The sequence below is a fragment of the Lissotriton vulgaris genome, chromosome 3_2 (assembly GCF_964263255.1).
Source record: "Lissotriton vulgaris chromosome 3_2, aLisVul1.2, whole genome shotgun sequence".
Lineage (NCBI taxonomy): Eukaryota > Metazoa > Chordata > Amphibia > Caudata > Salamandridae > Lissotriton > Lissotriton vulgaris.
In genome coordinates, this window is record NC_141690.1 from 102,600,646 (window position 1) to 102,626,108 (window position 25,463).

Consider the following 25,463-nt stretch of genomic DNA (forward strand, 5'->3'; position numbering starts at 1 on the left):
TCATCTGTACACAATTCCTGAAGGTACTAAACCAAACCATGCCTCCGGTTTCAATGATCTTTCAGCCTCGAGCATCAGGCAGCAGTTCTATCACGATGGTCATTACACAGACCTTCCAAGCCTCAGGTAGCTGCGCTGCCTCTCAGGTTCCACGGATCACTTAGCCTAATGAGTTTACACCTGGATTATCTCTGCGGCATAACGTAGGATTCAATTGACTTTTTGCGAGCACCGGAAGTTCACTAAAGAGCATAAACAGCACATGTGAGAAGCGTGAAGAGCTCTGCTGGTTGAGCTGGTTGCTATTAAGGTGTCTAAAGTTCCTACATAAAACTCAACATTTCTCCGATTTATTCGGAGAAATACCGAGAGGGCGGCTAAGAAACAGTGAGCAAGGTTTGCCTGAGTGAGGAATTTCCTAAAATATGAATACACTTTAGGCACCTCAAATACAAACAAGCATTGGCATAGCCAATTGGTCTCACCTTTGGGACCTTATAAGTGTTTAGTAATCCAGCACAATATCCTCGGTGCAACAACATCAACTGTTGCATGGTAAACACTTATAAGGTCCCAAAGGCGAGACCTATTGGCTATGCCAATGCTTGTTTCATGTAGCTTTCGGCCCTGAATTTCAAGATAGAATTAATTCCCAGCGGCTTAGCATGCACAAGAAGAGGGCAGTGATGACGCCTCGGCAGTGGTAATAGGCGATAATTACTGTTACAGCCAAGGGTTAGTGGCACAGGGAGATCCATGTTTTTAGCGTGCGTCAGTATGGGAGTTGGTGTTCGTGCCGCTCAGCGGCATGTACCATCTATGGAGTTCGTTGATTGGACACAAAACCTTAGGCAATACAGTGGCTGATGCCCTGTCTCATTATAATTTAACAGAATTCAAAGTACGCTGGCTGCAAGCAGACTGTCAGAATCCCAGCTTTTGCATGGTATCACAAAACAACACAAAACCACGGCCATAGTTGTTATGGTAAGGTTGTGCTGGCCACTACCTGGGTCACTTGTGTGGCTGGAAGACAAACCCCCCTTGCTCTAAGAGGGCGCAGGATGGGTAACCGATTGCTAGATCATGTCCCCTGGGGTACCGGTGAATCCCTGTGTTGTACAATACCCTGGAGTGGTAGTTAGAAGGTTGCAATCTATGGTTATACAGGATGTTATGCTGCTTTGTTTGAGCGCGCTATCACCCAGGAGGGTGTCCTGGCGTTGCTCTAAGGAGCCTGCCTTCCAGTGGCGTAACAAAACTTGAGGGGGCCCCCCTGCAAAGCACATGGAAGGGCCCCCCCCTCCGCGGCCCACCATGCCTCCCCGGCGGCGCGGCATCCTATTCCTCAGCGCCCTTTGCCCAAACCTTCCATTTTGCCCAAATATGCCAACCTTACGGAGTCGGCTGTCCGAGAAGCTCTAAATCAGGCACTAAGCTTTCATAAGACCTGGAAGCCGCACAAAATGCAGGTGTGTAACTTGTTTATTCTGGCAATAAGTCATAGTGGTCATTTTGTGGTAGAGTGTCTGCCATAGCAATGCCTTCCTGGCCTAGACTTGCTCCCATCTCATTCTCTACAGTCTGCCTGCAGACAGACTTTGGCTTACGTGTGAAACCATTTGTATGGCACTAAAGGGTTGTTGACATCAATATTCCGTTACCCTTGTTTGTGTAATAGCACAATGCCTGAACAACAGTACTCTCATGAGGACTCCAAAGGCTACTGTGGGGAATCCTACTTTCAGACAAACAATTAGGAACGAGATAGAATACAATTTTTAGGCATGAGCGGGAAATCCGTTACGCCCGCGGATTTTTGGGAAATCCGCAATCCGCGAATTTTGCGGATTTCCCGCAAAATCCGCAAAAAAAAATCCGCGGACGTAACGGGATCAAAAGTTGAACCCCCACTCATGTAACTATTTTACAATGGCGCCAGCAAGCTGCCAGCGCCGTTGTAAAATAGTTACAAAGTTAGCTTGCACAGGAACCACTAGATAAAACGAAGCAGGTGCTGCTTTATTTTATCTAAGTGCTTCCTGTGCAAGCTAACTTTGTAACTATTTTACCACGGCGCTGGCAGCTTGCTGGCGCCATTGTAAAATAGTTACATGAGTAGGCTGGGCACAGGTCTGCTTTCTTCCCAAATCTACCGTGGAAAATCAGCTGTGATGCTGGATAGAGGCCTTTGCATCCTTGACTTTCACGAGCGCAATACCCGTGCTGTTCCTGTGACCAGGAGCTTCTTTCTCTTCATCTGCTGAACTGATCTTTCTCTGACCTTTTATACACACAAGAGGCATGTGAACTTGCATGGAAGCCCCGCCCGTTTGGCCCCGCCCACACACTCGTCTTCCCGCCATTCACCCACTATGATGGACAGCTCACTCAAGGGACCCCTGCGCCCTTCGGGGCGATTGCATAGTAACACACACATGGTCGCTCAAACTAGTTGATGCTCAAATTCAGTGACTCATTCATTAGCCCAAAAACAATCGTGAGCGTCGTCGAGGCTGGGCAGGTGTGCCTTCTTCCCAAATCTACCGTGGAAAATCAGCTGTGATGCTGGATAGAGGCCTTTGCATCCTTGACTTTCACGAGCGCAATACCCGTGCTGTTCCTGTGACCGGGAGCTTCTTTCTCTTCATCTGCTGAACTGATCTTTCTCTGACCTTTTATACACACAAGAGGCACATGAACTCGCACAGAAGACCCCCCCCACCACAAAATCCGCAAATCTGCGGATTCGCAAAATCCGCGGATTTTGTGAATTCGCAAATCTGCAAATCCGCGGATTGCGAATCCGCAAAATCCGCCCATGCCTAACAATTTTAGGAAAATGAAGAGTTGACCTGTGAGGTGCTACGGACAAGTCACTGAATCATACATTAATCATACATGCTGCTACCCAAGTTTATGAATATCGAAAGCTAGTGCGCCAGTCCGTCATGATTTATGAAGTCAAAGTGCTGTTATTTACAATTAAACGCTGTTTTGCCATCACTTTTAAACAAAAGGTTTTTTTTTTAAATGCGTCTTATCCATTCTCATCAAAGTTGCAGTTTTGACACAAAGACATTTCTCTATTTTGAACATTCTCCAGCTTACTGTGTACCATAAACTGTTATCAAAATTTTCAAAGCGTCATTCCCAAGATTTCCCCAGTTTATTATTGCTGCTTCAGTTGCATGCATGTGTTGGTGCCCGTCCTCGCGCGCAGCGGCGCACCTGTAAGGACCTCATCCGCTTAACATTCTTATGAAGAGGTTCTGCGCTGGTAAAGCAAAAAAAAACCTTGAAACAAACATGCACTCACCAGCATGTAGACTGTGACCATCGGAACTCGTGGCTGCTCGAGCTTAGATTATATACCTCAAAATCACTTGAGTAGCCTTTCTAATGAGATAGGGAAGAAAGCAAGCACTGGCAAATGCCATTGAGTTAGACTTGTGTTTGCTGAAAGGTTTTAACAGGCTTCACTGGCCTACAGCAGGGTTACAGCATGAGAAGCTTCCCTAACACGAGGAGCAAGAGCAAGCTAGCAGACAATAAGTCCATGCAGTAGAGGTGGTGGAAAGTTTCCTCTCTCACCTCCCCCCCCCCCCACACACACACACAGCAGGTAGAACGCAGATGGCAGCAGTGCAGTCAGCACTGCCTCCTATACTGCCTTCACTGTATGCACCACTGCCTCCTTTACTGTCTTCACACCGTATGCAGCACTGCCTCCTATACTGCCTTCACTGTATGCACCATATCATTTCTCTACAATGTATGTATCGCTGCCTCCTATGCTATGTTCACCGTATGCACCACTGCCTCCTACTGTGTGTCCTCACTGCCAGCCAGCATCACTGCTTATCACACGGTGTCCTCACTGCATGCACCACCGGCTGGGATACTGTATGCACCACTAACTACTGTCTAAGGAGCCCCAGAGAAGAGAAGCACCATCCTGTGAAGAACAATTTTAGAAGACAGAAGAGAAGATGCCTTTTACAGGTGCCATGAACAAGGCCATGTCAGTAACTTCCACGACAGACTGGTCCATATCCAATCAATGCACAACACTGATGTTTTTTAGGGAGAGTCCTTTTAGGGGTTTCTGAGCTTTGAACTCGACTTTTGGAAATAGTTAGGAATTACATTTTCACTGAATACATGCAGAAGAGGGGAAGGGACGGAGAGTCTAGAATCCCCCTGTCTGTGATTCTACCATTACTTTATACTCTCCTTCCTCCCTGCTCTGCTGCTCCTAGCTCTACTTCACCCGCACACCGCCCTAGCAGCAGGCCTCTTTGCCTAGACTCACGGAGGTGCATCCATGAGGCCATGAACAGGAGGGACAAGAACTAGCTTAAGATGCAACAGAGAATGCAAAATTACCACCTTTGAGAAAGTGTTTGAGCTTGGCAGTACGTGACAACGGTGAGGAAACAGGCTCTGACTGTGTAAAAATAACAGGCAATCATCGAACGAAAATAGAAAGAAAACAGAAACCTCACAATTCATCAGTCTGTAGATTATATGGAGTTTACTTGACTGTAACGCTCTTCTTAGAATTGCAATTAACCCCTTCGATGCTCATGACGAGCTCAGCTCGTCATGCACTATGGGCTCTACAACAATTCAGCACCGGAGGAAAATAGCTCTAGCAGCCAAGGTGTTAAAGACAAGTGTGATGTGGGGGATATGAAATGTAAATAAACGGCGTAGATGAGCTTAGACCGTTGCAGAATATATACAGGCAATGCCCGTTTACTTTCTTCCCTCCATGAAAGCATGCATGGACAGACAGTCTACAGACTACAATCCTTTACCAAAGGCTGAGTGGCTACAGCAAGGGCGATTGGGCGAAATGTGCAGTCGTTTCAATATCATTGTGGGCAAAAATCCGAGCAACGCTCCGAGTTGTCCAGGACTTAAGAATTCTCTGATCTTTTGGAATTCATTGCAGTTATCAGTAATGAGTTGGGTATTACTGGACAACATTGTCTTTCTGACAAGGTGTCTCTATCCATTACAAGAGCAATAAATCCAATACTACGTCATTGTTTAAAGAACTAGGAGCCTGATTATGATGGCGGTCCGACTGCCCGATTCCCATCTGTGCAATGACACCGCCTCAAGACCACCGCCCTCGCTGATACTTCTGCTTCCAGGGCACTAAAAATATAGAAAAGAGGGCAGAGTACGAATACCCTGCCCAGCTAGATGTGGTGGTGGGACCCCCACAGGGATGCCGCTGGGAGGTAAAAAAATGTTTTCCAATTTTGCCGTAAAATTTCAGGTGGAGCCGCAAATTTGTGGCAGAATAAAAAAAAAAAACAAGCACAGTCTCCTGCACAGTGCAGGGGACAAACAACTCAATATGGGATTTTCATAGTGCGCAACCCGTGTTCTTCAAATGACAAGCATCATATGAAAGAATTGGCAATATCTAAATAAGAGTGAATTACAGCCAATGTAACAACAATGTTCAATAAAATTAAGCAGTTATTAGAATATAGTGCATCCTATGATTGGAAAACGCTTGGGCAGGAGAGCAGCTCATAGGCCCTGCACATATGAACAACACACACATAATGCCCAAGCAATGGGCCCTTCATTCTGCCACTGTCACCAGTGTCTTGATTGATACATCACTGGCACCACCTGCTAGACGGACAGTAGATTTCGAGGTCTGAGTGAGCATGTGGCGTGCGATTCAAAGCACAGCATGCATGCAGCAGGGACTCTTTTCAAAGTTTTCCCACTTCATCCGTCTTTATTATAATTTGCCGATGCATCATTACCAGCCCAACTCCACATGCCCCCTTCCCTCAGTGAGCAAAATATGAGATGTATGCATGGCCTACTGCTCGGCTCCCAAACGCACTTATGGGATTTACAATATGTAATCTTGAATAATGCACACCCCAGCCTCATAATTAAATAATCGTAGTTTTTTATACACCACAAACCCGACCCGAAGGTATCAGAGCGCTTTACATGAACACCAGTTGCATGACAAACACATCAGACACATTCATTTTTGAGGCATGGAGAGGTTAAGTGATTTACCCAGAAACACAGGATATTGTGCCTTCCGCCAATACTTGAACGTGGTTCCCCAGCTTCAAAGTTGGCTGCTCTAGGCAAGGCATTACGACAAATACTCTTCCTAATCAACCAGTTGAATGTGGTTTACAGCTCGTGCCCTTCTGGACCTCCCGCTCCCCACCCACCCACTTCCCTGGCGGCCTTCCTACTACCTGGCCTGTGTATGTTTGTTGACACTGTGGGCACCGGCCAAGAGCAAAATATGAAAATACATGATGTTTGGAATTGGAAGAACTAAGAAGAGTGGACCCTGCAGGCCCTGGCCCCGCCGGTGACCGTGACGGACTTACTTCGGACTGGAGTTTGGTTCGGACAGTCACACACTCGAGTCGTCCTGAGCGTGGGCGAGCCGGGCCTGGCGGAGTTCGTTGTTCAGTTCTCTGTCTTCTTCACTGACACTATGGCTATGCGAGCGCGCCCCCTGGCCACACGCACATGTGACGCCACACCTCACACCTCACACCTGACTGCTTATTGGGCCGCCGACAGTGTTGTACCCCTGGGCCCGGGGCCGGCTGCCTGGCTTTGGTCACCACTCACCAGCAGCCCGCCCCCACACGGCACGCGCATACGCGGCGGCGGAACGGAATGGAAAGTGAAAGAAGGTCTACTCTGTCCCTGTCCGCCATTTCAAAGATTCGAGACGAGTGGCAGTGGCGGCTCATGTAATAAATGCTCACAGTGCAGTATGCCACACTCAGACACTCTCACACCCCGGCCGGGGCCCCCCCACTATTTTGGACTTTACTTGCTCTCTCGGGGGCCCGCACCATTTCGAAGACTCAGGCCCCGGCCGGGGCCTCGGGGGGCGAGGGCCTGGCCTGCCCGCACCATTTTGAAGACTCCTCTCCCAGTCCCACTGTCCCAGGGGCCCCGGCCGGGGCCCGCACCATTTTCTAACACTCGCAGGGGCCCGGCCGGGGGCCCCAGGGCCCGCACCAGGCATCACCATTTCAAAAGTCGCAGGGGCCCCCGGCCGGCCCGCGCTGCACAACATTTTAGAGCCATAGAATAGATGTATTGTATGACGTGAGGGAGGGGCCCGGCCGGGGCCCCCAGGAGCGCGGGCCCCCCCCGCACTGCGGGGGCTGCGGGGGCCTGTGTTACGCCAGTGCTGCCTTCTTCTGAACATCCACCTGTAGTAAGAGTCTGCTCAAATACACATTAATAATCAAATTGTCATACCACACTCTGATGCAAACGAGGGAATATCCCCTTTTTGTTTGTTAAATGGGTGCTTAGATAAGCACATGTGGGTTTGTTTTTTCCAGAATTGACATAACAACCCCGACTGTTGGGACAAGTTGGCTTCACTACACTGGAAGCACTCTTCCGTTAGCCGGCTCCACGTGAACGTCCGCTAGCTTATCTCTGTAATTAAGGAACTGCATTTTAAAAGCTCATCCCAATAACAAGAAGAGATTTATTGGTGACATAATCCACAGGCAATGTGGGGGAATTGCTAAGAAATCAAGCAATATTAGGTTTTCCTTTAAGTGTCAGCAGCCTCTAGTGAGGACTGATGGTGTACAACACAACTAACATGGAGTGTGCCTTGGGAAGGAAATGCATTTGAAAAGCTCAGCCCAACAATGGGTAGCGAAATATTTATTAGATGCTGAGTCTCTCTTTTTCTTTATAGTGTCAGCAGTCCTTAGTGAGGACTGAGGGTGCGCTGCACAATTAACATGGAGCAGGTCTTGGAAAGGAATGCATTTGAAAAGCTCATCCCAATAACGGGTAGCGATTTATTTGTGGCATAATCCACAGGCAATGGGGGGAATTGCTGAGAAATCAATCAACATTAGGGTAGCTTTACTTAATTGCCGAATATTTCAATTACGGTTGTGGGTGTGCCTGGCGGGGTTTTACACACTTTGGTGATTCCGCCTACCAGCACTTCAGTAAGTTTAACCGTGCTATGCACCAAAGTGTGTAAAACGCCACAAGGCCCTCCTACAACTATAATTGAAATACCCATTCGTCTCCCTGCAGCAATTAATATACAGAATCTTCCTGTGCTGGCACATATTCTACAACGGATTGGAAATGCTACGGCTGTATCAGGGCATCAGAGGAGCCCGCTGACCTTTATCCTAAGAAGCCAGTCTTCCTCATCGTGAGGTAAGGCGCACTTTTAAACATCTGTCTACAATCTCACCTGAGCCATTACCTGATGTAACCTTAATGTTTTCTTTCCCTTTTATCTCATCACTGAAGAACCCGGCCGGGTCCTCACGTGAGTTTTTACCTTTCACTTCCCACGGGGCACATCACGTTCTCACAGGCTGCACCCCTTTACCATCCAAGTAACCTTCCCATTTCACTACTAGTCCTTCAATACAGTTTCTCGCATATGTGCTGGTACAATGGGCCTAATGCTTTCCCCATCTTAATTGTAGATGTCCCTACATTAGGAGTACTGAAGAGACCCCACATTCACAGGAGGGTCGAAACGCCGTTGACATGTTTATAGAACAGACCATGACACAGCTAGTGTCACCGTTTATCTAGGCTGTGAAAATGTATATTGAATGGTCGTTTCTTGGAATTTATGGAAACCTTTTGTAAACTGTTCACTGTATATAGTCACTTTTTGGTTCCATTTCACTTGGGGACACAATGCACAAAGTACTCCGCTTTTTGAATCTAAGAAAGTGTTTATACTATTTACTGAGTGTTATGTAAACAATATAGAGCATACTGTGTAGAAAGTTTATTTTGTTCTCTGATATTATTAGGTCCTTCACAAGCCTATTGCGATTGTGCATATGCATTGCTTGAAAACAATTTCTTATTACCCACTGGAACCGCTGTTTCCTTATATATAACATTAATGCATCTAGCATGGTCATGCCCTAGGATGGTGAGCTTCAGGGCTGCGGTTTGCAGTATGTGGGCGCCATCATAGAGGCCCCATGGTGTGTCTACTTGGGTATGTGAGAAACACCCCTGAAGGCTACCGACGACCTCACCGCAATGCTACTTTTGTTGGCTGACCGACGTTGCCTTTTGTCAGGAAAAATTAACAATGTACTGGGACCTTATGCCGCCAGGATCTCGGCCCAAAGCCATTGGGGGCCCCTTGCCCCTTACCTACAACATCAAGGCATCGACAGGGCGGGCAAACTTACTCATGATTCATCTAAAGTATGACTAGCCCACTTGTACAGCTCCCCCCGACTAGTATGTCTCCACTACTCTCCACTTAATGTGTTATACATTTAGGTGGGATGTGCTATTGTAGCTGTATAGATATTGCCCTGCTACTTTACATAACTCATAGGGATGTACCTCTTACATAATGTTGCCTGTATTAACATGTATCAGGACACTGTATTGCTGTTTTACAGCTGACTGCTAAGTGAACTTGGTTTATGTTCTCTTTTCTGGAACATCAATAAATAAAAAAAACAAGTAAAACTCTGCAGTGTCGCCTGAGATCAGGACACACGGTACAAGCAGAAGTCCAGAAAAACATACAGCTCTTTGGAAGAAAGCATTAGTGGCCCTCAGATACTCAATGGACAAAGCAGCAAAAGTGTGGGAATTAAAATTGGGCATTAACAAAATTAAAAGCAAAACAATCCAACAGTCCAGATACTGTTCTAAACGACATGTTAAAAAACTGATGACATCAATGCAAGAATCATTAGTAAAAACAGTTCATATATAAACTGGTACTTCTGAAGTATGTGATCTGAAGGGCTAATACAGACTCTCATCAGCAGACATGTAAAGAACAACAAACTTTGGCAAAGCGAATAGCTTTCTTCTATGAAGATATGCAAGCTCTATTAGCTTTGTCAATTTTTTAGCCTTTAGCCATGTTGTACAGCAGTGAAACTGCAGTACAGCTTGGTTGAAAGTACATTTTTGTAAAAGTACTATGACAGGATCAACACTGGCCACGCCATAGTCTCTTTTTTTTTTTTCTTTCAACCATGTTTGAAAAACATTGACAAAGGCAAATAATAGAGACCTTTAGCTTAATCAATGTTTACCGCATTATAGCACTTTTAAACTTTTTTTTTGTACTTTTACCTATGCTGTACAGCAGCCGGGCAGCTTAGGGCAGCATTAAAAAATCACTGACATAGCCAATTCATCATGCCTAGGTGAGACCAATTGGATTTGCCAATGTTTGTTTTAATTTAGGGATTTCGAAACAGCAGTAAAATATACCACTTAAAGATCTGTTTCCTTCTGAGATAGTTTGTTCGTAATGTGTTTTTGGATGTCAAAGTCGAGTGCCTTATAAATGATGGACGTTTCTTAAGGGTGTTACACTCTCATAGCGCAAGCCAGTTCAGTATGGGCAGGACCAGTGAGCTGTGCCTGAATTTTTGGTTCAGGTATCAGTGGGGGTAGATGAGCCTAGGACAACTGTTGGCGATGTAAGTCTGATCACTATGGCGTTTTCGAGTCTTGTTCGTGTCATTTTTTAGGTCTCACCCAAGCAGTGCGTGCACTGTCTCTTCAAGACATGCTGTATTGAGGTATTTTTTTTTAATGCTGCATCCACTCTCCGCCCCTATTTTATATTGGCTTTTGTAAATAATATTTGTTAATGTGGGGTTTTGATTTCTCAATAGGCTTATTAGTCCCTCTTTAGTTGCCCCCTGTCCTTGTTACCTCCCATCAGGACTGGCCTTTTTACATGTGTCGTTACTCAGTATACTTATATATTGTCTTGCAGCACTATATTTTAAATGACTTTCTTGTACCTGCTGTTGCAGACACATTTTTTGTGCCTAGCTAATATATATAGCAAACTTTTATTGTATGTCTATTAGAGGCGTTTGGAGTGTGCATGTTTTGTTCTATGTATTTGTTTTCTGTTGCCTGTCCTGTTATTTTAAAATTAGTATTATTAAAAATTGTGTGTATGTTTTATTAGTGCTGTGGCCGTTTCACCAGCGCTGTGCTGGTTTTGAGTTTAATGTTCTGTGTTTTCCCCACGTCTTCCTATTATTTGGTTGCAGTTGGTCCTTCTTGTATATTATTGGTATTTAGTAAGCATGCTTCAGCTTGGCGTGCCCGATAGCAGAGCAGCGGAGCTAGGCAGACGGAGAGGTAGGATTTTGATGTTGTTATTGTGCGTTTATTTTATTGTATAATCTGCAGACCTTGATGCAACAACATGTTTGTATTGCAATTGGTTTTTAGTTTGTTTGTACTTTTACAAGGTTTAGTTTTATTTTTGAACTGCATATTATTAATGTTGCTATTTGCGTGAATTTTGTATTTGTCTCAAGTGTAGACCGTTATGGCAAAATGTGTTGTTTGCTTTCTGTATTACACCCTGGTGTGTTTGTACTTTTACATGCTTTTGTTTATTTTTAAATTTTAGATTGTGACGTTGTTATTGTGGGCATATTTATTATTTTGTAATTTGTAGACTGTGTTTTAGACTGTGTTTTAGGACATGCTTTTTGCCTTCTGCAATTCGCTATGTTTTTTTTATTTTTACTTCTATAAGATTTTGTTTTATTTTTCTAACCGTTGGATCCGGATGTTGCCATTCTGTGCGTTTTTAAAGATTAAGTAGTTTGCCCAGGATCACAGGATGTTAGTTCTACACCAAGACTCAAACTTTGTTTTTTTTAGCTCTAAAGATTTTTTTTACAAATTGCAGTGCTTTCTGCAAGTAATTTGGCCATGATTTAAGGATATTGGCTCAACATTAAAACTCCAACTTTGTTTTTTTTAGCTATAAGCATCTACATAAATTGCAGAGCTTTTTGCAAATGATTTGCTTTACTTGTGGCGTTACATGGTCTCCTTCATGAGTCGGTAAGCACTATTTTTTTTTTTTGCACCGCAGACTGGTTTCACTTTAGCGGGCGCACTTCTTCATTTAATTAATTTGCAACGCGGGCCGAAAGGGAGTGTTTCTACTCACTAATCTAACAAGCATTTGCAATGCAATAGGTCTCGAATTTACGCAAGTTTGAGCTATTCAAATTGCCAATAACAATGCCTTTTTTTGTTTTTGTTTTTAAAACATAAATAGGCAATAACTTAAACTTGTGTAAATGAGAGACCTATTGCATTGCAAATGCTTGTTCTTTGTTAAGCATGGCTCAGGGACAGGCACGTGATTTTATAGTAAGCACTTTTGATCGAAAAATCTATTTGAAATAGCTGATGTTGTCCCACCGCATGATTGTGAACTGTTGAATGCAACAGACATAAATAGTCCTGCGTTTCATTATACCTTAAGGGCCAGGCGATCATTTGTCGCGTTCTTCCCATTTCCAATGTGCAGTTCTGTCTTTCCTGCAAATGCCTCAACATCATCAGAAAGTTTAACATCTTCTGGATGATTCCATGTTTTCACAAATTTTTGTACTTCCTGAAACAAAACAAGTTCACAAAAATGTAATGTCAACAGAATACACTAGTGCTTCATAAGTAAATTATAACTCGCCATATAACAAAAATAAACAACCACATGGTGCCTTTCTGTCATTTCATAACTTAAACTTGTTTTATAAGCTCCTGAACTTTGCAAAGCTGTGTGCAAGTTATTGTACAATTGCCTTGAACTGCGTGGCAAACCTGAGCGTACCTCATCGGCGATTTCATCATCATCATCATTTCCATCACCATTAAAATCAGTTAGTAGAGCAAGCCTGGCCTTTAAACACTCGTATGATCTTTCTTTTTGTTCCATGTAGGCGTCATTGTTTCTTTCAGATGTTCCTGTAAAGAAAAGAAGTTATCTTTAATACTAACATTTTAAGAAAATAGATACTCTTTGATGCATCTTGTTGCTAATTGGGAGGCTCGAGGGAGCGATCCCTTTGTGCGTCTTCCCTTTCCGCACCCCTCGCATAATTAGCAGACCCTCTCATTTGTTATCTCCTGCAAGCTACACAATTCAGTGCCGTTGCTTGTTAGGTCTCGCCTAAGCAGCACGTATGCGCTGCATAGGAGAGAGACCTAATGCCATCGGCACAGCTTTGGGGGCCAAAACGTGCACCCCTTCCATTGCTTGCAATGGCAACGCGTGCAGGTCGGTGATTTCCTTGCGGGAGCGTGCGGCACCATATTGAGGCGCCATATGGACGCATGCTCATGCAAGGGAATCGCGCAGGTCCCCTCCCCTGCTGCCACGTGAGGCGCGCGCTTGTTCAACAAGCGCCTCCCTTGCTTCGCACTGGCCTCTGAGGCACTCTGCTCGGGACCCTTCTCTACATGCCGGGGGTGCAGGGACTCCCGCTCAGCATCTGATGCTCACCTCAACTCCGGGGAGGCAACTTCTTCAACCCTTAAGCTCTGGCTCCAAGACTCCTATTTTTTCTTTATCAAGAACAGGCCCCTCATATGCAAATAATGTCCATGCCCCGCCCCTCTGTGCCTGTGTATAGAAGAGAAAGTGAGGCGAGGGTCCGAGTACTGCCTGGGTCCAGGGGCCTTGATGTCACCGGCCCGGCTCTCTGCCTCAGCAGCCCCCTTCTCCCAGGCTGCCTCATTTGTTAATTTGAAGGTCGGGCCCACAGACAAACTGTCCCTGTGTGATGAGAATTTTGATAACTGGAAATTACTAGGACTTGAAGGAAGGGACGAGAGACTAAGGAGAAAAAAATAACTAACATTGGGCAGTATTGGGAAAGTTTAGGAATGTGAAATTTCGAAAAATCAATGTTTTCGCCTGTAACGCAACTGGTGCTCTTGTAGAGCACTCTGATACCTTCAGGTCGAGTATATAAAACTAAAATACATTTGCACCACATGTTATCAAAGCAGGATGTGTACAGCTAATTAACAGCTATTGATGGAAGTTATAAGCCTGATCTATTTATTATGAAAAAGTATGACAAAGGCAGTATGCCTAGGTTGTTTATTGTGGTAAGTATATGTTGAAGTCAATAAGCCTTTAAGAGTTGATTTTTAATCCTGTGCTAATGATTGAAGGCATGTATTTCATTACAAAGGGTGTCGTGTTTTGGCATAGTGTGCTACTGTTTTGTTGTTGGTTACACCATGTGACAAATCCTAAGGGTAGAATATTTGCAATTTGAAAACCCATGTTATGTCATTTTAGGAATGTTGAATACTGTTTTGCAACCCTTAATTTTATGTATATTTATAACTTTATACCCGAGGGCTGACTTGGGTGAATACTTATGTGGAATTCAGTAGGCCACCTCCGCATCAGCGCACCACCACCTCAGCATCACTCAGCACCACATCAGTCTGACCTCTGAATATGTTCTCTCGCCTAATGTATACCCCCTGCTCGTGTTATAATTTAGGTACTATTTCCCAACCTCCACCCTCACATTGTTTATGCCACCCCAGAACAAAAAGCATAAATAACAAAGGAGCATTAGAACAGGCAGGAAGAAGTTGCCAGCATTGCAAGGAAGAAAAATGTGAAGACATTTTGTTATGTTCATTCTTTATTTGATAGTGTTGTTCACTTGTACTTAATGTTTTGGCTATATACAAGGTAGCAACAATGCTTAGAACACTTTGTTATTATAACTTTTCAACATGCTGCACAGCAACCATCATGCCCTACAATATAGCTTAATGATATTGGCAAAGCCAATAGCTCTGGCTAAACACTTATAAGGTCCTAAAGGCGAGATCTATTGGCTATGCCAAGAACAGAGAAACATGGCAATAATCTAAAAATAAGGTCGGAAACAGTGGTGTTTTGTCAGAGTTGTGAATGCTGATTGAAAACAGTCGGGGGGAAAATAGTGTGCATTGTCGAAGTTGTGTGAATGTGGACTGGAAGCTCTTTGAAAGACATGCAGTGTCAAAGGTGTATAACAGCAGCAGAGTAACGTCAAACGCGTGTTAATGGTGACTGAAGTCAGCCGTGTGACTGAGATGTATACAGCAGAGGGAGGTCTCAAATAGAATTGACAGAATACAAGATCAATCTGGTCGAATCTATGATTCCTCAATAGGGGTCTTGAAAGTGTTTCAGAATTTTTGCCAACAACTCTACACTGAGGAAGTTAGGGAAGGAGTAGATGGAAACGTGCAGGAACCCTTAGAGGAGTTCTTTGAGGATCTTCAAACTGATATGGTTACATCAGACCAAAACATGTCTCTTGCGGCCCCAATTATGTGGGAAGAGATAGAAATAGCTATAACTTCTCTTGCTGCCAGTAAGGCTGTGGGCCCGGATGGGATCCCTCGCAAATTTTTTAGAACATTTCGGAATGTATTAAGAGCAGACCTAATATCTTTGTTCCAGTTGGCGCAGAAGGGCTGCATACCTGAGTCCTGGAGGAGAACCACTATTGTCGTATTAAAAAAGAAAGGGAAGCCAGAATTAAACCCTTCATGATATAGACCCATCTCAAACATTAACGCCGAAAGCAAGATTTACTCAAAAATGTTGGCATCTAGATTAGGTGGTGTTATCAAGCCCTTGGTCTCTCTACGACAGCACAGGTTCATCCTAGGGAGGGACACGACTGATATAGTCAGGAGAGCTATCTCCCTTCTTGACTGAGCACGGGCCACAGGGTCCCCGCTTGGGATGATCCTGTTGGACGCCGAGAAAGTGTTCAACAGGGTCTCCTGGCGATTCCTGTGGTCTGTCCTCCGATGGAAGGGGATGGCCAATGAATTCAGTCAGGCAATCCAGGGTTTATATCTATCACCGCTGGCTGGGATTTGTATTTCAGGACAGGAGTCCAATATGTTTAATATCAGCAGGGGCACCAGGCAGGGCTGCCTCTGTTCTCCCTTCCTGTTTTCGTTATATATCGATCCCCTTCTGCAGAAATTTGAACAATGTGATGATATTCAGCCTGTGAAGGTAAATGGCTTTGAATAGAAGACATTGGCTTATGCCGATGTTGTTGCGATATTTACATCTGACATGATCTCGGCATATCCGGCAGTTAAAGATCAGGCTGAGCGCTATGGTATTCACTCAGGGTACAAATTAAACACTGACAAGACTCGGATTCTTTATTCTGGCAGGGAGTCTTTTCCGGATCTGCCAATCATGTCAGTAGCGACATATCTGGGGATTAAGCTTACGGTAGAGGTTGATCAAATCCCAGATATAAATATAGGTCCCATAATCAATACAAATAATCAGACATTGGAAAGATTAGACCACTTACACCTGTCTATGTATGGGCGAAGTAACGAAATTAAAATGATGGTATTTCCCAAAATATTATACCTCTTTAGGACTATCCCTTTGGAATTTCCCGCTCCATGGTTTAAAAAGATTGAAAGGATGTGCTCTAGGTTTATGTGGAGCTATCACAGATGTAGGAGAGGGGCCAAGTGGTTGACCCTCCCCAGACTGCATGGGGGCTAGGCCATTCCAATTTTTTTGTTTTATTACAGGGCATGTATGCTGCAACATATGGGGTACTTTTGGTTGGAGATAAGAGTCAGCGCTCAGAGGCGGCCAGTCCAACTATTTATGAAATTGGTATGGGGGAGGATGCTAAACACTGCTTGGTTAAGATCCTAGAACCTAGTTATAACAAAAAGACTAGATTCAAGACAATGCAGGCGGCTTATCTGATCTGGAGGAAGGTGCGTAGCAGATTAAAAAACAATAATATTAACAGCTATACATCCTTTTCGGGCTCTGGGATCTTGCCTCCAATTTTCCAAGATCAAATCATACACAGATGGAGCAATCTTGGGATCAGCACGGTGGGGGATCTGGGTCAGGAAAACCAATTAGCCTCTTTCTCTTTTCTACAAGAGCAATATGGTCTGGACAAACAGGATTTTTTAAAATACTTACAGATCAGCAGTTTCTTAGATAGCAAAACACAAAGCTCGGGTGGAGGATATGGGAAGGTATTATTAGTTGAAACAATTCAAAAGAAATCCCGGATAGGAGGATCTATCAGATTTTGTTGGAATCCCTGCCTGATGATTTAGCCAGTCAGAACGATAAATGGGAGCGGGAATTCGGGAAGGAGGGTATTAATATTGAAGAGTCACTTGAAGTAGCTAATCAGACTTTATTATCAGGCAGTCTTCGGAGTCAACATTTCATGTCCATTTTTGATCTTTATTATACACCAGCAAAAATTGCCAAATGAGGAGGGAGTGTGGGAGGCTCCTGTAATAGATGCAGGACGTTATTAGCAGATACAGTGCATATGTTTTTTTCTTGCCCTATTTCCCTGTGTTAATGACATTCTATCATGATCTGGAACATTTTTTGACCACGGTTTTAGGGCTTCCTTTATCTATCTCTCCAGTCTTGGTCATTTTGGGTGTGGGAAGGAACGGGAACTGGTCACGTATTACTTCTAATTGGATTAGCCCTGACCCCCCTACTTTCTGCAACTGGCGTTCTCGACTCTTACCTGTATATAATATAGAAAGCTCAGTGTATCGGCTAAAAGGACGAAGGAGACGTGAAAAGGGACAAAAACTGTGGGCCCCTATAACAGACTGGCTTCAGTAATATGGGTACTGGTGGATATCAATTGTTGGTAGCCCCCTTAGGTGTAAACACGTAAATATGTCAATATGCTATAACTCTTTTCTTTTTCGGCGGTTGATGTTCTCTGTGATTATGATTATGATATGGTTTTTAGATATCTAAGCTGTTATCAATTGTATCTATTTTTGTGATCAAATGCCGGTCTATTTAAGATGATGTAAGGGTAGAATATCCCGTTTGGTGCACACGTAAAGGAATCAGGCACAATGTGTCAATATGAAATGAAATATGGATTCGCTTATCGGTCTTTGTCTATATATATATCTTGGAATGTAGGTCTAATGTGTCAATTGGAATTGTGCTTTTTTGTCAATGTATCCTATGTTTCCTTTTACTCCCATTTTTCTTTCTCCTTTTTCCATGTGTGTAAACAACAATAAAAAAAAGGCAAAGTATGCTCTGTTCAGGGAGACAAATCAATATGCTATTTGGAGTAATTGACCTTGTGCGTACAATGCAAAGCTCTGCAATATTGACAATCATTCTAAGTATCTGAATTTAGCAAGCAGTGCTAAAGAGAAGGTATCTGACAGCATGGTTTGTTTATTATACTGGTATTCTTGATAATTGTATAATATACAGGGAGCCTGAAATCCCTTAATAAAAGTTTCTCTCTATTTTCCTTGTCACAGTGACTTGTGATGTCTAAATGACATAACTGCTAAACGGATATAATTGGAGTTGAGTTCTGAAGTGACAATTCCTGCTGCAAAGGCAGCAGCTAAGCTGGAAGGTAGATCACAGGGCATAATTAAAGGGCAGCTTTCTTTTCCTTCCATTATTTTTTCCCATGCTATTGTAGGAAATCTAGCATTTGTGCATTTTACAACTCCTACCATATGGTGTTTTCTATATAGTGTTGTGATGAAGAGCCCGCAATAAGTTATACTATAATACGGGTAGACATATCGACTTTGGTTAATTACAGGACTGCCGTACACATCTATGCAGTTGCTGTACAAGCTTGAAATGTCGTGTTATTATTACTGCTACAAACATGTTATTCAGATTTGAGTTGTTAGGTCGAGCATCAAGACCTCTTGTATATACTTTAGTACATACTTATATACTTTAGTAAATACTTATATGTGTATGTACTTTGTGGGCTCTGGAGATCCTCCCTAGGACTTGTCTGCATCCGCATAGGAGCTTTTTATCTATTCAACTGCCTCTATTTATCTATCTTGATAGAAAACAACCAGCAGAGGTCAGTAAAATTCCAGAATTGCTTTCTGCTGCGTGACTTTTAAAAATTGTTTTGCCTCTATATAACTTTCTTGATAGAAAACGCCCAGCAGAGGTCAATATAATACCAGAATCACTTTAGCATTCTCTAGATTACAGTCCATAAAAATTGTCTTCCACGAGCACCTGTGGACAATAATATTATTTTCAAATCTTGTATTTTCGGTGATATGACCACCGAAGGCCCTGATTTGATTATTAAAAACAGCGCTTTGGACTATACCATTTCCAGCTGAAAGGCAATTTTTCTCTCCATGTGTTCCCATACCTGGTGTTTCACACAGTTTGGTGCTTACTTTCCCTCCATGTTTAAAAGCCGTAGCTGTTTTAGCACCCAGGCTAATGTGCTGAATAGCTAAATACATATGAGGTCCCAAAGGCAAGACCGATTGCATTGCAAATACCTGTTATTAGGTTTTGCCTCCCCAGGCTTGTGCTGTGCTTGAGAAATCTATTGTTTTTAATATGAACTTAATAGAGGCTTACATCCTGCCCCCTCTCTTTCGTGGCTTTTCATTGGTTCCTGTGCATGCCAGATAATTTTCCTCTATTGTTATTGGCTGTAGCAGATTTTCCTGCATTTACCAAGGTTTGTTTTTCGCCTGCTTCTCCTATAAATTTCCCATAACCAAATACTGTTAACATCCACTTTGGTGGAACTACTTTTTCATAAAGTTTTGCCTCTTTTTGCTTTTTCGCCTTGCTGCAGCTTTACAGCGCAATTAACACCCGAAGTGATTTTTCCAGAATCACAAGATGTTGCACTGACAAAATTCGAACCGGGATCCCCAGATCTCGAGTCAGAAGCTCTGGCCTGCACCACATCCTCTCCACTCCTGTCTTACTTGTCAGAGAGCTCTTTCCCTCGACCCGGACAATGATTGATAAAAGCAGCTTTTTATTTATCACATACACGGAATTGATACATTACCAATGCTTGTTTTACGTGCAGGGATCGCAATTACAAGAGGTGCCAAGTTTGCCACACACGAGGGGCAACACAATTCGCCCTCCAGACTTTTCCCACTAAAATTTTGGAAAATCAAACATGCCCAAAATATAATGTTTGACAAAAAGTATATTAGACATCGGGCCCTGCAGATTTTGGTGCTGAAAGAAGAAAATATGCATGTTTTTCATACTGTTAGGGGAAATTCTTTTAAACCCTCCCCTGCTGGTGACGGAACCACTCCGTCATCAGTCGCGGTCGCACTGTGCTGATGACGGAGCGGTTCCGTCACGGCCCGCTCGGAACGCATGCGCGGTGCGGATTCCGCGCCTGCGCTGAAAGTTCCATTGAGCGGGCGGGGCTGTGACGTAACCGCTCCGTCATGAGCACAGCCCAACCGCGGCTGGTGACGGAGCGGGTCCGTCACCAGCATGCGCCCGCCGCGCGGCCCCCCCCCGTCCCCTTCGCACTGCGGCGGAATAGCCGCCGCAGTGAAGGGGTTAATAGATGCTGTTTATCGCACTCAACTTATGATCGCCAGCATATTAGAGTTTATTAGGTATAATAAATAGCACACCAGCTAATCAAGGTGTAATAAATACCGGTGATCCACCTAGCTTAAATGGCCATGAGGTGGGGATATTTTAATGAAAACAAAGCATTATGTGATAGCGCACTGACCTTTACAGACAGCACATTTTTCATTGCAATGGCCACTAAATTACCACATATGGTTTTACTGACAAAAATATATTTCACACGAATGACAATGTGTGGAAATTGGGTTTCAGTAAATATTTACCATTTGTGTACCGCCAAGTAGTTGTCTTGATTTGTTTTAATCCTTTTAAAATCTTTGTTTCCATCTCATTTCAGAATTATACAAAAAAATTGCTCAGTTTTCACTTTACTAACTATTTTAATGCGAACAGTGCATTTACAGGTATTTATATTTTGTTGTGTGTTCCAAAAAGGATTGTCACATAATTCACTTCACTTTTCTTTCTCTGACTGTAAAGTGAGAGGAGTTAGTAAACACCAATCTCCATATGCAACAAGCATTGCCAATGCCAACTGTAACAATAATGTATGGCAATGTTAAGCATTACAAGTAAACAGCATGGGAATAGATTTGTATTCGCGTGGAAGCAAAGAACTGTAGAATGATTTTGGTGTGGGTTAAAAGGTTAGGTGAAAGTGTCAATGTCAAGCCAGATGTAAAAATTCATGACTGTCCTCATCCCATATGTGTTCGCGAAGAAAGACAACATAAATGATCTGGGTATACAAGACACTTAAAAGCATTCCAATGTCATGAATGTGCCCCTGACAGAACAAGTTTAACTGTGTAGAGTGCGAGCACTTTTCTGGTGGAACCACACAACTTCTGCCCATTAAAACATGTACTCCTGGTGCCTAAAATGTGGGCGGAGCCAGAGTCCACTCTAGCAATGCTCACATAATTGTCTGGTGAAGGTTGCACTTTCAAGCCTGGATGAAGATCAGCCAACTGAAGCTGAACACGGACAAGACGGAGGTCCTCATCCTCGGCTCCAACCCTTCAGCCTGGGACGACTACTGGTGGCCCACGGCACTGGGGGCAGCCCCGACACCCACAGACCACGCACGAAACCTGGGAGTCATCCTCAACTCAACACTCTCCATGACTAAGCAAGTCAACGCAGTCTCCTCCTCCTGCTTCAACATCCTCCGCATGCTCCACAAAATCTACAGGTGGATCCCGACATATACAAGATGAACTGTCACCCAGACCCTCATCAGTAGCAGACTCGACTATGGAAACGCCCGGGCCTACACCGGACCCAAGCTCATCAAACGACTGCAACGCATTCAAAACGCCTCTGCACGCCTGATCCTCGATGTACCACGCCACAGCCACATCACCCCCTACCTGAGAAACCCTCACTGGCTCCCCATCAACAAGAGGATTTCCTTCAAGCTCCTCATCCATGCACACAAGGCACTCCACAAGACCGGCCCAGCCTAACTCAACAGACGACTTTTCTTCTACATCCCAAACCACCAGCTCTGCTGCTCCGACCTCGCCCTCGCCACATGCCCTTGCATCCGAAGAACAACCACTGGCGTCAGATCCTTCTCCCACCTCGCTGCCAAGACCTGGAACACCCTCCCACTAAGCCTACAACAGACCCAAGACCTGCTGACTTTCAGGAGGCTACTCAAGACCTGGCTGTTCGACCAGTAGCGGCTCCCCCCTCACTTTTTTCCCCCAGCACCTTCAGACCCTCACGGGTAAGTAGTGCTCTCTACAAGTTCTTGATTGATTGATTGAAGCCAGACCATAAAAAAGCAGCAGTTTGTCAGAAGACATAGCCTGACATTTGATGTCTGTCTTCGAGGAACAGCAAATGCAACAAGACAAATTCAGAATTTATTTATTACTTAGATTTCGTGACCTGCCAATAATGATCTCACGACTCACATGGTGAGGTGACCCACAGTTTGGGAAACACTAGTCTAGTCTAAGATTTTCCCCTTGGAATGAGGCTCTACATGCAGAATCAGTGTTTATTGTAATACATGTTTCATTTCTTTTTAATGCAAAAACAACAGTTGATGGACAGAATGCAGAACAATGTGATACATTCACCCCAGTACAGAGATCTGGGCCTAAATCCATCGTTTTTTTGCTCACCATGCCATTCCAGTTTGAACCCAGCCATATGCAAATCAGTCTTGACCCTATGCCCCATGGGAACAGTCCAGCCGAACTGCCAAGCCAGATCCTCCCTGGACTGGAAACAAGCATCCTAGGACAGGTTTCAGGCTTTCAGCCCTCATCAGCCAGGATAGCTTGATTCCAGTGGCATGGAGAGCACGGGACTCACATCTGAGCATACCCGTCCCAATCGGGGTGTCAAATGCAGAAACAACAGTTGATGGACAGAATGCAGAACAATGTCATACATTCACCCCAGGACAGAGATCTGGGCCTAAATCCATCATTTTTTTGCTCACCATGCCATTCCAGTTTGAACCCAGCCATATGCAAATCAGTCTTGACCCTGTGCCCCATGGGAACAGTCCAGCCGAACTGCCAAGCCAGGTCCTCCCTGGACTGGAAACAAGCATCCTAGGACCGGTTTCGGGCTTTCAGCCCTCATCAGCCAGGATAGCTTGATTCCAGTGGCATGGAGAGCATGGGACTCACATCTGAGCATACCCGTCTTCATCCAATCCAAGACAGAAAGTATTTTGTCTCATTTGGGGGGACAGGTGCGGTCATTGGCATGCCCATTCTAGGCAGTCCTCACCCCTGGTCTATAAAAAAATAATACCTGGCGTCTACGGTGCATTTTGCCCCCCCCAAGGGGGCACATTGGGGGCTACTGCCCCTTTTTGACCACAGGGTTGCAGAAAGACTGGTTGTGTGATAATTAAATGGGGAGCAAAGTCCTTGCCCAAGGGGGTGCTCCCCCCTCTCTGGTGGCTAGTGGGTGGATCCCTGCTTAGGGATCGCCCTCCTGGGGTGATCCTGAAGCAGGGATCCAGTACGAAAGGGTACCATTGGAAAGGGTAGATTATCCCCTTTCCAAAGATACCTCTCCCAATTGTTTCCGTGCTCAGGGCTGAGATAGCCCCACGAGCACCGAAACTATGAAACTGAAACTAAGTTTCATTTTCATTGTAATGACGACCACGCGCCATGCACCCGATTGTTATTACAAGGAAAAACTATGACTTGGGAGGTTGGGAAAGCTCTTCCCCACCTCCCAAGGCAACATTTTGTACAATTGTGCTTATGACCGAACAATTCTGTCATGAGCACAGAAGGGGTTAAACATACATACATCAACCTATGAAAAGGTTCCAGGGAGAACAAAAAGAACCAACACAGAAACACTAAGAAGAAGCAATACTGGCATTACCATGAGAACCACTCATCTTTGTCATAGTCCTTACCATATGATGTCCCCTCTGCCGGAGACAGATACCTTTTCAAGTACAAATAGATACATAGACATAAAAAAAATAATCCTTATTTCCCACCTATTAGCTAGGCTCTGCCAACCTTCTATAACCTCCTAATTCCTTCTCTCAGAAAATCTGCAAGTACCAAGCAAATAATCGGGGTCCCCGGGTACCAAGTAGAAGAAGAAGTGAGGCCGGTGGGATCACAGGCGGCTCCATCCGCTAAGGCAGAGAGGCATCACCCCATTCCTTAAAGGAGTGCAAATGAAAAATACCATGATAATAATAAAAAAGAAATTAATAACGGAATGCCTACAATAATTGTATTTTTAGCATTGCAGTTGCAGCCAGGTTATGACGAGGCGGGGTTGGGCTGGGGCCCCATGACCCAGAAAGAGAAGGAGGAGGAGTGGTAGCTGCTGTACCTTAAATGCGCATGATGGTTTGGCCAAGCCGACTTGACGTCAACTATGAGGTGCCTGGGTGGAGAACATGCAAAGCCTCCCAGTCCCTCTTTGAGCACCGAACTACGTCGCTCAGACCAACCACAATGCTGCTCATTGCGTTGTGATTGTGTAGGGAGTCTGGGAGCCTGTGTGCTTCCTGGTTCCCGCTGGAGGAGAGGCAGTGGGTGGCAGCTGGGGATGGTGACCACCAGATATGGTTTTTTTCCTAACCCCGCTCTCCCCCACCGTTTCCTACTAGCCACCACTGAGTGGGATGATGACTATGATGAGCATGACAATGACTCCGAAACATGAAGTTTACCAGTATGCAATACAAACATTACCGCTTCACCCGTCTTACTCGTGGTATACCATTGTTTTGATTAATCTCCAACAAGGGAAATCAGGCTGACAAATCTATGTTGGAGAAATGCCAAAATGACGAAATACCTTTTCCACATGGAAAAGGTATACAACGAGAAAAGTACGAAGGTAAAAGGGCCGGGTGTATAGTAGGGGGACGTAGTTAGTGTTAAATGTTTGAAAAAGTAATGCAAGAGGGTAGAACACATATGGTTATTAAAGAAAGGGGAGGAAAAAGAATAGAAGGGAATATAAAGGAGGAGGGGAAACAGGGAAGAATGTGTAGGATAGGGGAAATTGTAAATGGGTTATGGGTAGTAGTAAAAGTAAAAACAAAGGACTAAAAGGGCAAGGGCACAAGACTCATGGGTATTAAACAAAAGTAAGGGAAAGTAAGAAGGGTAAAAGTTGCAGGGGGTGAGGGTATAGGATGTATAAACATAGAAGAAATAGGATGAAGTAGTAAAAGTAAAATACAAAAAAAATGCTGGATGGTAGAAGATGTATGAGTATTCAAGAAAGGGAGGAAAAGAATAAAAGGAAGTAAAAGGGGCGAAATAACAGGAGGTTGTATACTATGAAGAAAACGTAATTGGCTAGTGAGAAGCAGTAAAAGTAAAAAAAACAATAAGCATTGTCAAATCCAATAGGTCTCGCCTTTGGGATCTTATAGGTGTTTAGCCAGATGTATTGGCTTTGCTAATGTATTGTAGCTATGGTGTAGAGTAATGTGGCTTGTGTGCAGCATGTTGCAAAGTTATCATACAAAAAGTGTTATAAGCATTTTCGTTACCTTATCTATAATTAAGATGAGATTATGTATAACTGAACGAACTTATTAAAAAGAGAATTAATATAAAAAAAGTTTAGTGTTTTTTTGGGAATGTTGGCAACTTTTATCTGACGTCAATGCAAACGGTCTCACATTTGCGAGAGT

The 25,463-nt window shown here is 44.1% G+C and overlaps 1 protein-coding gene across 2 annotated transcripts in view; it reads right to left on the minus strand.

Annotated features, from left to right (window-relative positions):
- Positions 1-25,463, minus strand: part of LOC147725374 (uncharacterized) — a 2,508,159-nt gene that overhangs the window by 1,678,364 nt on the left and 804,332 nt on the right. For both annotated transcript variants that reach the window (XM_086964051.1, XM_086964052.1), the window contains exons 8-9: positions 12,680-12,813; positions 12,326-12,463 (exon numbers count right to left, since the gene is read on the minus strand). In XM_086964051.1, the coding sequence (XP_086820177.1) occupies positions 12,326-12,463; positions 12,680-12,813 (272 nt within the window). The remainder of the gene's footprint in view (positions 1-12,325; positions 12,464-12,679; positions 12,814-25,463) is intronic.